This window comes from Nomascus leucogenys, chromosome 10 (genome assembly GCF_006542625.1).
Source record: "Nomascus leucogenys isolate Asia chromosome 10, Asia_NLE_v1, whole genome shotgun sequence".
Classification (NCBI taxonomy): domain Eukaryota; kingdom Metazoa; phylum Chordata; class Mammalia; order Primates; family Hylobatidae; genus Nomascus; species Nomascus leucogenys.
The window spans coordinates 36987561-37000990 of record NC_044390.1 but is presented as its reverse complement, the minus strand read 5'-3'; the positions used below and the strand labels follow the sequence as shown (position 1 = coordinate 37000990).

At 37.7% G+C, this 13430-nt stretch overlaps 1 protein-coding gene across 7 annotated transcripts in view; it reads right to left on the bottom strand.

The window, feature by feature from the left end:
- Positions 1-6378: 6378 nt before the first annotated feature.
- MDM1 (Mdm1 nuclear protein) overlaps positions 6379-13430 on the bottom strand; it is a 37662-nt gene continuing 30610 nt past the window's right edge. For 6 of the 7 annotated variants that reach the window (XM_030820027.1, XM_030820023.1, XM_030820030.1 and 3 more), the window contains 2 exons: positions 8744-8803; positions 6379-7182 (listed from right to left, as the gene is read on the bottom strand). In XM_030820027.1, the coding sequence (XP_030675887.1) occupies positions 7070-7182; positions 8744-8803 (173 nt within the window). In that variant the 3' untranslated portion in view covers positions 6379-7069. The remainder of the gene's footprint in view (positions 7183-8743; positions 8804-13430) is intronic. The other variant, XM_030820026.1, reaches the window with a different exon arrangement.

Genomic DNA, 13430 nt, shown 5'->3' with positions numbered 1-13430 from the left:
ATAAAAACCCTAGAAGAAAACCTAGGCAATACCATTCAGGACATAGGCATAGGCAAGGACTTCATGTCTAAAACACCAAAAGCAATGGCAACAGAAGCCAAAATTGACAAATAGGATCCAATTAAACTAAAGAGCTTCTGCACAGCAAAAGAAACTACCATCAGAGTGAACAGGCAACCTATAGAATGGGAGAAAATTTTTGCAATCTACTCATCTGACAAAGGGCTAATATCCAGAATCTACAATGAACTCAAACAAATTTACAAGAAAGAAACAAACCCATCAAAAAGTGGGTGAAGGATACGAACAGACACTTCTCAAAAGAAGACATTTATGCAGCCAACAGACACATAAAAAAATGCTCATCATCACTGGCCATCAGAGAAACTCAAATCAAAACCACAATGAGATACCATCTCACACCAGTTAGAATGGCCATCATTAAAAAGTCAGGAAACAACAGGTGCTGGAGAGGATGTGGAGAAATAGGAACACTTTTACACTGTTGGTGGGACTGTAAACTAGTTCAACCATTGTGGAAGACAGTGTGGCGATTCCTCAAGGATCTAGAACTAGAAATATCATTTGACCCAGCCATCCCATTACTGGGTATATACCCAAAGGATTATAAATCATGCTTCTATAAAGGCACATGCACACGTATGTTTATTGAAGCACTAGTCACAATAGCAAAGACTTGGAACCAACCCAAATGTCCATCAATGATAGACTGGATTAAGAAAATGTGGCACATATACACCATGGAATACTATGCAGCCATAAAAAATGATGAGTTCGTGTCCTTTGTAGGGACATGGATGAAGCTGGAAACCATCATTCTCAGCAAACTATCGCAAGGACAAAAAAACCAAACACCGCATGTTCTCACTCATAGGTGGGAACTGAACAATGAGAACACTTGGACACAGGAAGGGGAACATCACACACTGGGGCCTGTCGTGGGGTGGGGGGAGGGGAGAGGGATAGCATTAGGAGATATACCTAATGTAAATGGTTAATGGGTGCAGCACACCAACATGGCACATGTATACATATGTAACAAACCTGCACGTTGTGCACATGTATCCTAGAACTTAAAGTATAATAAAAAAAATTAAAAATAAAAAAATAAATAAAAAACAAAACAAAAAAATGTCTTGGCAGCAACGATTCATAGTAATTTATTTATTTTATTTATTTATTTACTTATTTATTTTTGAGACGGAGTCTTGCCCTGTTGCCCAGGCTGGAGTGCAATGGCACTATCTCAGCTCACTGCAACCTCCGCCTCCCGGGTTCAAACAATTCTCCTGCCTCAGCCTCCTGAGTAGCTGGAATTACAGGCACCTGCCACCAAACCCAGCTACTTTTTGTATTTTTAGTAGATATGGGGTTTCACCATGTTGGCCAGGCTGGTCTCGAACTCCTGATCTCGTGATCCACCCACCCAGGCCTCCCAAAGTGCTGGGGATTACAGGCGTGAGCCACCGCACCTGGCCAGTAATTGATTTAAATGACATGCTAGGGTATCTGTTAGTGCCAGGTATATGTTTTCAAATTAGTAAAGCACTTCAGATGTTTCATCTTTGCAAAATTACAAGTTAAACTTTAATATTACTCGTTCCTTGTGGAACCAAAATTTAGAATTGCCATACAACCTATTTTCGATTTTCTCTTGGTTTCCCGAGAACCTTAACTGTTTTGACCTGAATAGTTTTTTGACAGGAACACTGAATGCTAAGGTACTCACTGTGGGCAAATTTTTCCTGAGATGCCCAAACTCTGACTATCATTGAAGTTATGAGTGTAAAGCGCCTACATCTTCCCATAATGTGTGGCATTTGGGTTAGTTTATATTTTCTTCTTAAAATTACAAAACTGAGCTTTATTTAATTCATCTTATTCAAAAAAAACTTGCAGCAAACATAGGAAATCTTTGATATTGGACACGCATTCAGTCAGGGACCAAACTTGACTATCTTTCCTTTCATCAGTAATTATCGTGGGTACTTTATCTCTGCATTTCCTGACTCAAAGCTGATAACATCTCCAATTCATGGTTACGCTAATATAGTTTGCATATATCAGGTAATTAGTTCCACCTTCTAGAGTCGCTGAGTCACAACACTGTAGTCAGTCTTTTTTCGCTTTACCACATAACGGAAATAGACAAATCATTTCAGCACCCCTACCTGAAACTGCCTCTGGGTAAGCTGAATGTAGGTCACAACTGATAGGTCTGCGATGAGAGGCCACGATTTCAGGGTACCCTGTCACCTGCTTGTTAGATTTAACCCTAGCCTCTCTAAAACACGGCTTATTTTCTTGTTGTTTTAATGAAAATTTGCCAACATAATAAAACTAAACATTTTGAAGTGAATAACATTTAAATAGCATATATGAAAACTTTACAGACCTTATGCCATTTAATCTGAAAACTAAATTGGTGAGTTATCTTAATCTGCAAGATGAGGAATACAAGCTCAAAGTTCAACTGGCTTGCTCAAGGTGGAGTTAGGATTAGAACCTAGGCTACTATAACCCCAAAGCCAGTTGTTCCCAAACTACCTATGAGAATCATCTGAAAGATCACACATATAGATTCCTAGGCCATCTCTGCATAGTCTCCCTCTGTAAGTCTATTGTTATTTGTAGCTCGTTTTTATTTTCTAGGTGGACTTCAGCCAAGAAAATAAACTAAACCAAACCATTTTTATAAGCCAAGGAATATGTCAGTGGTATAATAAATATTAAAGCAGCTTATCTTGAGCTGGCTTTCTGAAGTAGATTGTTTTCTCTGTCAGGCAAGTGATATGGAAAGTATAGGAGAGCCTGAGGTGGTAGCTAGTGATGGACTTGTAAACCGCCTCCCAGTAAATGGGAGAAGCACTAATTTATGGCATCTGTTGATTTCAGTGGTGTAAATACTCCCACCATGGCCAATTTCAAACTACTGATAACTTTAACAATTTGCTCACAATATTCTTATTTAATGATTGGCCCATGAGTCAGCTCCAGCATAATACTGGCATGTAGACTGTATAGGGGAGAAACTGAACAATTTCCCAGCATTATCTAAATTGTCCATTCTGTGGTTTGAATTGGTGTAAACTCCCCAAATATTACCCTACCTGTTGGTCTCATGTTCTGATTTCCAAAGGTGGCTTAGTGTCCCCCAGGTCCTCATTTCTCAATTTCCAGATACGCTTTATATGGATATAGGGCAGAATGAAACTATGGATGGAGACTAGTGGGTAGAGCACTTCGTAGAAGAGAAATGGATGCCATCTTTAAGATGACGGCTCCTTTGCTCTTACCTGCCACGTGGCAGGAGTCGCAGGATGGGGAGCTGCCTCCTGTATGAGAGCTTCAGGGTGGGAATGAAACATGACATATGATTTAAAGAAGCTTGGCTCTAAGCCTGAGAGCAAAGGGCTGGGTCTTTCTGTGACTCCACTTGCCGCGGGAGAAACACACGTATGGTTAGATTGCAGTCAGCACTAGCAAGAAAGTGCATCAGCACGGAGCTGAAGAAATCAGTAGCCTGCTTTTAGTCCATGAGTTAAGCTCATGGGGCAAGTTGGCTTCTCAGAGACCCCATGTGACCAGATCCATTGGTGCACAACCCTAGCTAGTCCAATGACACAGACTGTTGTTCGGCCTGGAGTAGTCTCTATCAGCAGAATCACCTTGGGAAACTGAGTAATGGTGGTTTGACAGACTGGGCCCTAAGCACACTAACATGACTACCACTATCAGATGTAAAAGTACCAAAAACATACTCCAAAACCAAATAGAAATAATTCTGGGATCATCTACCATTTTACATTATTTGTTCCTTTGGTAAACTTCTAGAAGTCAGGATATTTTCTGGATGTCTGATATGTGCATGCACAATTATAAGAAAAATATATAATCCATCCTTGAGCTCCCTAAGTAGCCAACCTGAACACTGCTCTACATAAGGACAAGCTTATTTTGAATATTAATTTGCCTTCATTCTGGTTGAATCCACTTGTACAATAATTCAATGCTCACATATTCTTTTTCCCGACTAGAAAAGGTAGACATTTATCTTCCAAGAAGGCAAAGTGGAAAATTAACTCCCAAATGAATCAACCAGAGAGAGAATTGAATCACAGTGGGACTTGCAATTTTAGCATACACACTTCAAAGGAGTTAGCGTGGGTGGATTTCGAGTAAGGAGACCTAGATTTAATTCACCAGCCTTCAGATCTTGGGCCAGTTATTTCATCTAAATCTGTTTTCCCATCTGTAAAATGAGGATATTTATGCTTAAATCTCATGGTAACATTTCCTCCTATGTACCAAGCATATTTATCATGTTATTTATCCTTAATCGTCAAAACCATCCTTCAAGGGTTAATTTCGAGTTCAGAATTCCATGGGGATCCAGAGATGAGACCAGAAATTAACATGTGAAACCTCCCATGTATGTGTTTTGGTGCATTTTTATAAGGGCTCTCATATACGGATACACTGAGAATCTCAACACCTGGGGTGAAGATGGGGGAGGGGGAAGGGCAGGGAAAAGAGCAGGTAGATGTATGCATTTTAGAAAAACCGCCCGTTGCAGTTCTGCGGTTGGCTCCCCAGTGTGGCTTGTGAGATATTAATTCAGACAGAAAGACCAAGCTACCAGTTTATAATATTTATTTGGGTATATACTGCATACTCAAAGCAGAAGTTATATTCAAGGTGAATAAAAATTGACTTACCTGGATATTCTGCAGAGAAATGAAAGCATTTATCTACACAAAGACTTGCACACCAATACTGATAGCATTTTATTCATTATAATCCCAAACTGAAAATAACCCCAAAGTCCACCAGCAAGTGAATAAAGAGGCAACATGCACACCAAAACATGGATGACTCTCAAAAATATTATGCTGAGTAAAAGCCAGGCATAAAGGATGGCTCCATTTATATAAAATTCCTGTAAACTAATTTATACCAACAGAAAGCAGATTATTGGTTGCCTTGCGGACCAGGGGTGGAAGGACAGACTGACTGCAAAAGAATATGAAGAAACTTTTGGGGTGATGGAAACATAATGTATCATGATGGTGGTGTTAGTTTCACAGATGTGTACATCTATTCAAACTCATTGAGCTCTATTTTTTTTTAACAATTGCAGTTTATTGTAAAGTATGCCTTAATAAAACTAATAAAAATTTGAATTAGCAATCCCAGCTCCTGAATACCAGCAAATCTCAAGGGGCAGTTGTCATGTAACTAAGACTACTCACCAACCCAAATGCATGTCTTCTGAGTTGCCCTTAGAATGAGCGATAAAACACTACTGGGCCCTCAACACTATTCTCTCCCCTGGGCCACTGAATGGGGTTTTTAACAGAAGGAGTCAATAACTGCAGAGCTAAATTGTTGCATACAGACTGGGGTCATGACCTTGTCCCCATGAGAACTATATCCTAATCCATCTAACACCTGATAGATCAAGTTCATGTGGTTTGATTCACTCCAATGGGTGTACCCAGATTTTACATCTATAGCTTGAATAGACTGAGTTATGCAAAATTCCCTGCAAGCTAGCTCTAATTCCCTTCTTTACCATACATCAGTGGTCAGCCATTGAAAACTCTGTCCTAACCAACTAGACTAACCAACCTTTGAGGAAGAGGACAATGATACATCTATGTGTCTAGAGAGATAAGTTCCAAACCTATTTTACAATTAATATGCCTCAGTGCAGATATGTATAGAAGCCAATTTGTGTTCTAAAGTCCAGTTATACTCTAATTTCAAACTTTTATTTTCATATTTAATGCCTTAGTAGCCTTTACTGAACAAACTAGTTTAAAGGTCAGTGGAAGACAGGCAAATATTTGTATGCCTACAGTTCTTTAAGACTTCATGATAATGTAAGATCTTTAACAAACTTATTGTGAACCAATGATTTGCAAATACACTTTTGACCAATTATCACTTTAGAACAGATTGTTCACTTGTTTTCTAATCAATAAGCATGAATATTCTGTATATTTTAGCTTCAGTACTTTCTATGTATTACTGTAAAGATTTTATGTAATATAGTTGTAAAATCCATATTTTTTAGAAACTTAAATTTATCATAATTTGTAAGATAAACAGTATGACAACAGAATATGTCCTGTGAGTGAAGAAATGTATTTAAAAAGTTTTGTGTTAACTTTCTGTAAATGAGTCTGCCTTGGAAATTCTCTGTCTCACATTTGTGTGAAAATATCATAGACTTGGCTCCATTCCATTCTGACAGCTGCAAAACAAGTATAACTTTTCATTAACCTGTTAGGAGTAGAATTCTTCTACAAGATAATTATTTGTTCCATGTAATAACCTTCTGCAGAAGCCAAACACACTTGATCAATTTTTATTTCAAAATGTCTACAAAGTTTTAATTCTCCATTATACAGGTAATTTTTCAAAATCTAGACATTATTCAAATGTAAGCCAAAGTCCTTATACAAATAGAATACACTCAAAGATCAAAAATATACATATCTTTCAGCAAACTTTGTTACATAAATAAGGAAAATATATACAGCTGGTGTTTTCAAAGTACAATTATCTTAACACTGCAAACACGTATAGAAGGAACTAAAATAAAAAGAAACACTACAGCAAAGGTTAAAGGAACGACAAATTCATTTTACAACATCATCAATTATAAAGATACATATATCAAATCTTAGGGGAATATATACTTCACACTGGGATCTTAACTTTTACTTCACTTTATCTTTTTAGAATATTCTCTGGATAGGTGAAAATCTATCCATGACACCTATTACAAAAGTTACAACATGTGAAGAATTCAATAGTCTAGGTCTTTGTACTCTGGGATAGACGTAAAAAGAATTCTTTAAAAGTTAAATTTGTATAAGCCTATGTTAAAAATTTCCAAGTAAACTGTTCTATTGGAAATTAAATATTTCAAAGTAGAAAATGTCAGGAAAAAATTCAAACACTCAAAAAATTTTAACACAGTACGCAATAAAGAAAAATTATGCCAATGTTTCCTTAGATAAAGGCAACTCAACTAGGTTTACGTTTTACCCCAGAAATTCTCCTTCCTTTTCTTAGCTCTTGCCAGAGTTTGAAAAGCCCGGAGACTAGAAGCTGCAGAGCGAGCAGAAATCTCAGACAATCTGTCCTCATCTGCAATGAAAAAATCCCAAGATTATATTCAGTGCCAAAAATATCTATTAAATATTATGTTTTATATAACAGAAAATTAAAAGCATCAAACTGTGTATCAATGTCAAGTTAGTCAGGAAAAAAAGTAATCTACTGAAATGTAAGATATTAACATTCTCATGATACCTCACAGTAGTTTTCCAGGTGTATCATACATAGAAATCAAACCTTTTAATGTTAAAATTTAACGTTAAATTTTTTTCCTTCCTGAAATCCCCTGTCATTAACAGAGTACATGGCCTATGATTTCGGTATTACTTGAAAATAATTCATCATAATACTGTTTTATTCTACTTTAAAAAGCACAGCTATTCTGAGCAAAAAGCTTTTCTAGACTTTTTAAAAACAAAATGCCATACCTTAACATGGTATTTACATCACATTTCTAAAATAATCTCACTAAATGTAGAAATAATGTTTGACTTTAATATGCTACCCGTCATTAGTACTGAAATTCCTCATTCTGAGTAAGCAAATCTTTTATAAGATTATTTATAGACACTATTCTTCCATTAGAAAGAAAACAGGACTGGATTCAAAGTTGCCAGACATTTGCATTTCAAAACATACAACTTGATTTCTAGCTCAATGAATTATAACAAAAAGTCCTAAACCTGCTAAACGGAAAGAAAGTCTTTAATGTATGATACAGAGTATGAAATTTAAATTTACTTCCAATTCAAAATTTATAAGTTCAGTAATTCCATACTTCTAAGGATGAATTAAAATAGTGATTCAATTATTCGTATTGAATTCAAGTTCCTCCTGCCACTATTATAAGCAAATAAATGTCAGAATAAAAACTACAAAAGGCTGGGCGTGGTGGCTCACGCCTGTAATCCCAGCACTTTGGGAGGCCGAGGCGGGCAGATCACAAGGTCAGGAGTTTGAGACCATCCTGGCCAACATGGTGAAACCCCATCTCTACTAAAAATACAAAAATTAGCCAGGTGTGGTAGCGGGTGCCTGTAATCTCAGCTACTTGGGAGGCTGAGGCAGGAGAATCGCTTGAACCCGGGAGGCAGAGGTTGCAGTGAGCCGAGATCGCGCCACTGCACTCCAGCCTGGTGACAGAGCGAGACTCCGTCTCAAAAACAAAACAAAACAAAACAAAACAGAACAACAAAAAAGAATAATGTCAATTTTCTCTAATCATGTATTTGACCATGGAAAATTGACAAAAATATATAGGCATTTTTTTAAAAGATGGATGTAACACTAGGCCAAATTCCTGAGCCCCCAGCTAGACAAGGTGGAAAAAGAGAAAGAACACTGACCTCAGCTGTGACGTTAGGCACAATCTCTTATTATATGTTTGCCCTAGAACAGTTTTTTACCACTTTACTCCCAGCTTACTCATTTGTAAATGGGGGTAATTTCACTCCCCCTCACAGGGTTTCAAGGATCTAATGAAAAATCTGTGGAAGTACTTCATAAGCTACAAAGTGCTAATCAAATGTAAAGCCATTATACTATCATAGACTAGAACTCAAACTTTTATGTTACGTGACTACTGAAATACCTTCATCATTAAAGGCTTCATGCTGAGGTAACTGCAAATTGTTCATCCTTGCTTTTCCCACTTTAAAAAAAAAGGCAGAAGAAATTATCCTTCAAAAGCCAATGAACAGCTTATTTCAATTATATACTAAACTGTTAGTAAAAGGCTGTCACAAATTTTATTAATTATCAAACTTACATGTGAGTAAAGGTTTAAGAAATAAAAGATTTTATTAATTTTATATCTTAATAGAAATTACCATAAAAGGGCCATTCATAATTTATAATGCACTTAGCAAGCATGTAAACAAACTATGGATAACTTCCTAATATTCTTTCCAATGGTAATATTGATCTATTCTAACTTTAAAGAAATGTAGTAATCTTCTGATTAGAGATGGTAAATTGAATACACACATTTACAAGAACAACAAACTCATAGGACAAAGAGAATGGGAGCAAATAAGACAGCAAGAAACTTTTTGGAACATGGAAAGCAAATGGAAGGGCACTGAGTATGTAACTATACCCAAGTAAGTGGAATTTTAAGCTAGCAGAAGAGTGAAACCAAGAAACAACCAACTTGTTCCCCTGATGGCTCTGGGTTTGGGCGTACTGAGTACCACTGAAAGTTGGAGTGAAGGGAAGACTGAACCAGGAAGCTGGCTAAATACGTTTTACAAAAATAGTTAATATGCCAGGTCCTCCTTTAAATTTGCACAGCTGGGTAGTTCCCTCTTTCCCAAAAGAGGCATGGAAGTTTCATCTCTAAAAGTTTACCAGAGCTACTTTGACTGAAGGATACCAGGTTCAACTGTGGGCAGGGGTACTGTATTCAAAACAGAGGCATTATATGTATCATTTACCTCTTCAAAGAGATAAAACATTCCATTCATGAAATAAGAATGGGATGCTGTATAAAAGAAATATGCAATGTTTAAAAAATTCTTAGAAATTAAAAAGAGCCAAAATCTTTTTAAAAAACTAACAGACAGCATGTGAAGAGTCAAAGAGCAGACTCACCTAACCCAGCCCCTCCCCGGCTGTGCCCCACCACGGCTTAACAAAAAGGACATAAACTTTTGGGAGTTTTATAACCCTGCCCAGGTGTGAGAAGCCAGAATACCTCCCACCCTGGGCAACACAGAGCAAGCTCAAATACCACTGCTACTACTGCAGCTGGTGCTCTTTTGCAAGCAGCACCTCCTGATTAGAGGCCAACTGACACAGTCCATTATATCATCTCTAGGTAGAATAACGCTGTGCCCAGAATGGAGAAAACCAGTGCCTGACCTCAGCTATCACCACTGCCTGCAACACCCTAGCTGACCAGTGGTCCTGAATCTGCCTATGTGACAAGTTCACTACTATTATAACCAACATGCAAGAAAGCCAGCCCCCTAAGACTATCTACAACCAAGGAATCTCAGGAGTCCCGGATCTTTCCACTGGTGGGAAGTTTCTTTCGGCAGAGACACAATTGCGGTGCTAGGCTCAGCAGGGAGTCTACCCCATCATCCCAACAGTCAGGCAGCCTTAGTGCTCATGAAGGGTCTTGGAGAAGGAGTCTTTTTTCCACCACTGCAGACACAGCTGGGACTTCTCCCACAGGACTCGGTACGGGTGTGCCTATAGACAGCCTTCCTGGAACACTTCAGGGTGACTGCTTCCCCACAGGAGGAGCACTCCCCAGATGCAGGCTTGCACGAGAGGCAGAGTCACAATTCCTATCTACTTGGAATGTCAACGTTCCTACAGACAAAAAGAGGTGTCTGTCTGATCTGAATAGCTGGGATACTGGGACATGAGTGAGGATGGGAGGTGGATAGCTTTCCTGCTGGCCTGGCAGGGGAGCTGAGGTGGCTCTCACCCTTCACCCTGATAAGACCTCATTGCATCTAACTGAGAGCTCCCCCAGCCACCTTCATCAAGGCTGGGACCTGTGCCCACCAGTGGGTATTGCAATCACCCACCTGCCTTAGCCACAGTTAAGTTCCTGCCCAGGGATACCTCCCCTAATGGCCTGAAGCCTGAACTATCAACTCAGTAAACAAAATACTGGAGAAAAATTAAATAAATAAAAAAGTACACACCACAGGGGAATGAGATAAGCTTCAAGAGACCTCTGCCATTCCAACCCCACAGGAGACAGTGAACTTGCCCACACACTGAGTACACAGCTACTACAACCAGCATCTGAGGAAGCCATCATACAAAGACTCTCTATAACCAAAGAACTTATAAAGACTCTTCACCCCTAAAAGCACCAAGAACCAAATTAAACTATAACAAATTATAATCATTAAAGTCACATTCTTAAGAGGGGAAAAAATTTTTAAAAAACCACACACAATCAAATCAAAAATAAATTTGAGAACAATTAGAATAGTCTACCCAAAAAAGAAGGAACCAGAAAGTAATTCTAGTAATATGACAAAACAGGATTCTATAACACCCTCAAAAGATCACACTCGCTCTCCAGTAATTGATCCAAACCAAGATGATCTTTGAAATACCAGATAACAAATTCAGAAGGTTGATTATTAAGCTACTCAAGGAGCTACCAGAGAAAGGTGAAAACCAACATAAGGAAATTTAAAAAAAAAACCAGGATATGAATGAAAAATTTCCCAGAGAGATAGATATCATAAAGATCACCACCAAGGCACATAGTCATCAGGTTATCTAAAGTCAAGATGAAGGAAAGAATTGTAACAGTTGTGAGGCAAAAAGCATGAGGTAACTTACAAAAGAAAAACTATCAGACTAACAACAGACTTCCTAGCAGAAACCTTACAAGGCAGAAGGCATTGGGGTCCTATCTTTAGCCTCCTTAAACAAAATATCTATCAGCCAAGAATTCTATTAGTTTAGCAAAACTAAGTTTCATAAATGAAGGAGAAATAAAGTCTTTTTCAGACAAACAAATGCTGATGAATTTGTCACTACCAGACCAGCACTACAAGAAATGCTAAGTAGGAGTTCTAAATTTTGAAACAAAAGCTTGATATGCAACAGAACCTCCTGAAAGCTTAAAGCTCACAGGGCCTATAAAACAACACAACAGAAAAAACAAAGTATCTAAGTAACAACTAACAGAGTCAATACAACAGTACCTCACATCTCAATATTAACATTGAACGTAAATGGCCTAAATGCTCCACTTAAAAGATACGGAATGGCAGAATGGATTAAAAACCACAAACCAAATATCTAACGTGCAAAGATTCATATAAACTCAAGGTAAAGGGGTAGGAAAAGATATTCCATGCAAATGGAAACCAAAAGCAAGCAGGAGTCTTATATCAGGCAAAACAGATTTTAAAGCAACTATTTAAAAAAAGACAAAGGTCATCATATAATGATAAAAAGGTCAATCCAACAAGAAGATATTACAGTCAGTCCTAAATTTATATGCACCTAACACTGGAGTTCCTACATTCATAAAACAATTACTACTAGACCTAAGAAATGAAGTAGACAGCAACATAATAATAGCGAGGGACTTCAATACTCCACTGACAGCACTAGACAGATCATTAAGACAGAAAGTCAACAAAGAAACAATGGACTTAAACAATACTCTAGATCAAATGGACTTAACAGATATTTACAAAACATTCTACCCAACAATTGTAGAATATACATTCTTCTCATCATTTCACATGAAACATTTTCCAAAATAGACCACATGACAGGCCACAAAACAAGTCTCAATAAATTTAAGAAAATCATGCCAATTATCTTCTCAGACCACAGTGGAATAAAACTAGAAATCAACTCCAAAAGGAACCCTCAAAACTATACAAATACATAGAAATTAAATAATCTGCTCTTGAATGATTTTGGGGTTAACAATGAAATCAAGATGGAACTTCAAAAATTCTTTGAAATGAGTAACAGTGACACAAGTTATCAAAACCTCTGGGATACAGCAAAAGCAATGCTAAGAGAAAAGTTTATAGCATTAAATGCCTATCTTAAAAAGTCTGAAAGAGCACAAACTGACAACCTAGTATCACACCTCAAGGAACTAGAGAAACAGGAACACCATGGAATACTAATCCGCCATTAAAAGGAATGAAATAATGTCTTTTGCAGCAACTAAGATGGAGATGGAGGTCATTATTCTAAATGAAGTAACTCAGGAATGAAAAATCAAATACTGCATGTTCTCACTTATAAGTGGGAGCTAAGCTATGAGGACGCAAATACATACAGAGTGATATGATAGACTGTGGGGACTTGGGGTGGGGGAAGGGATAAAAGTCTACATGTTGGGTACAGTGTACACTGCTTGGGTAACAGGTGCATTAAAATACAGAATTCACCACTATAGAATACGTCCATGTAACCAAAACTACCTGTACCCCAAAAGCTATTGAAATAAAAATTTTTAATAACAGAAAAGACAGAAGATAAAAATTAGTAACCCTTTCAAATTTAAAGACACAGATGGAAAACAGGAGAGGTAAGATAAAAAATAAAATCATGTCCAATATCTGAATAGGAGCCCTAGAAAGAGGAAACAGAGAAAGGAGAGAATTTTTTTTTTTTTCGTCCCAGACGTAAGCAATTCTCATGCCTCAGCCTCCCAAGTAGCTGGAATTACAGGCATGCACTAACACACCCAGCTAATTTTTTTGTAGTAGAGACAGGGTTTCATCATGTGACCCAGGCTAGTCTCAAATTCCTGGCCTCAAGTGATC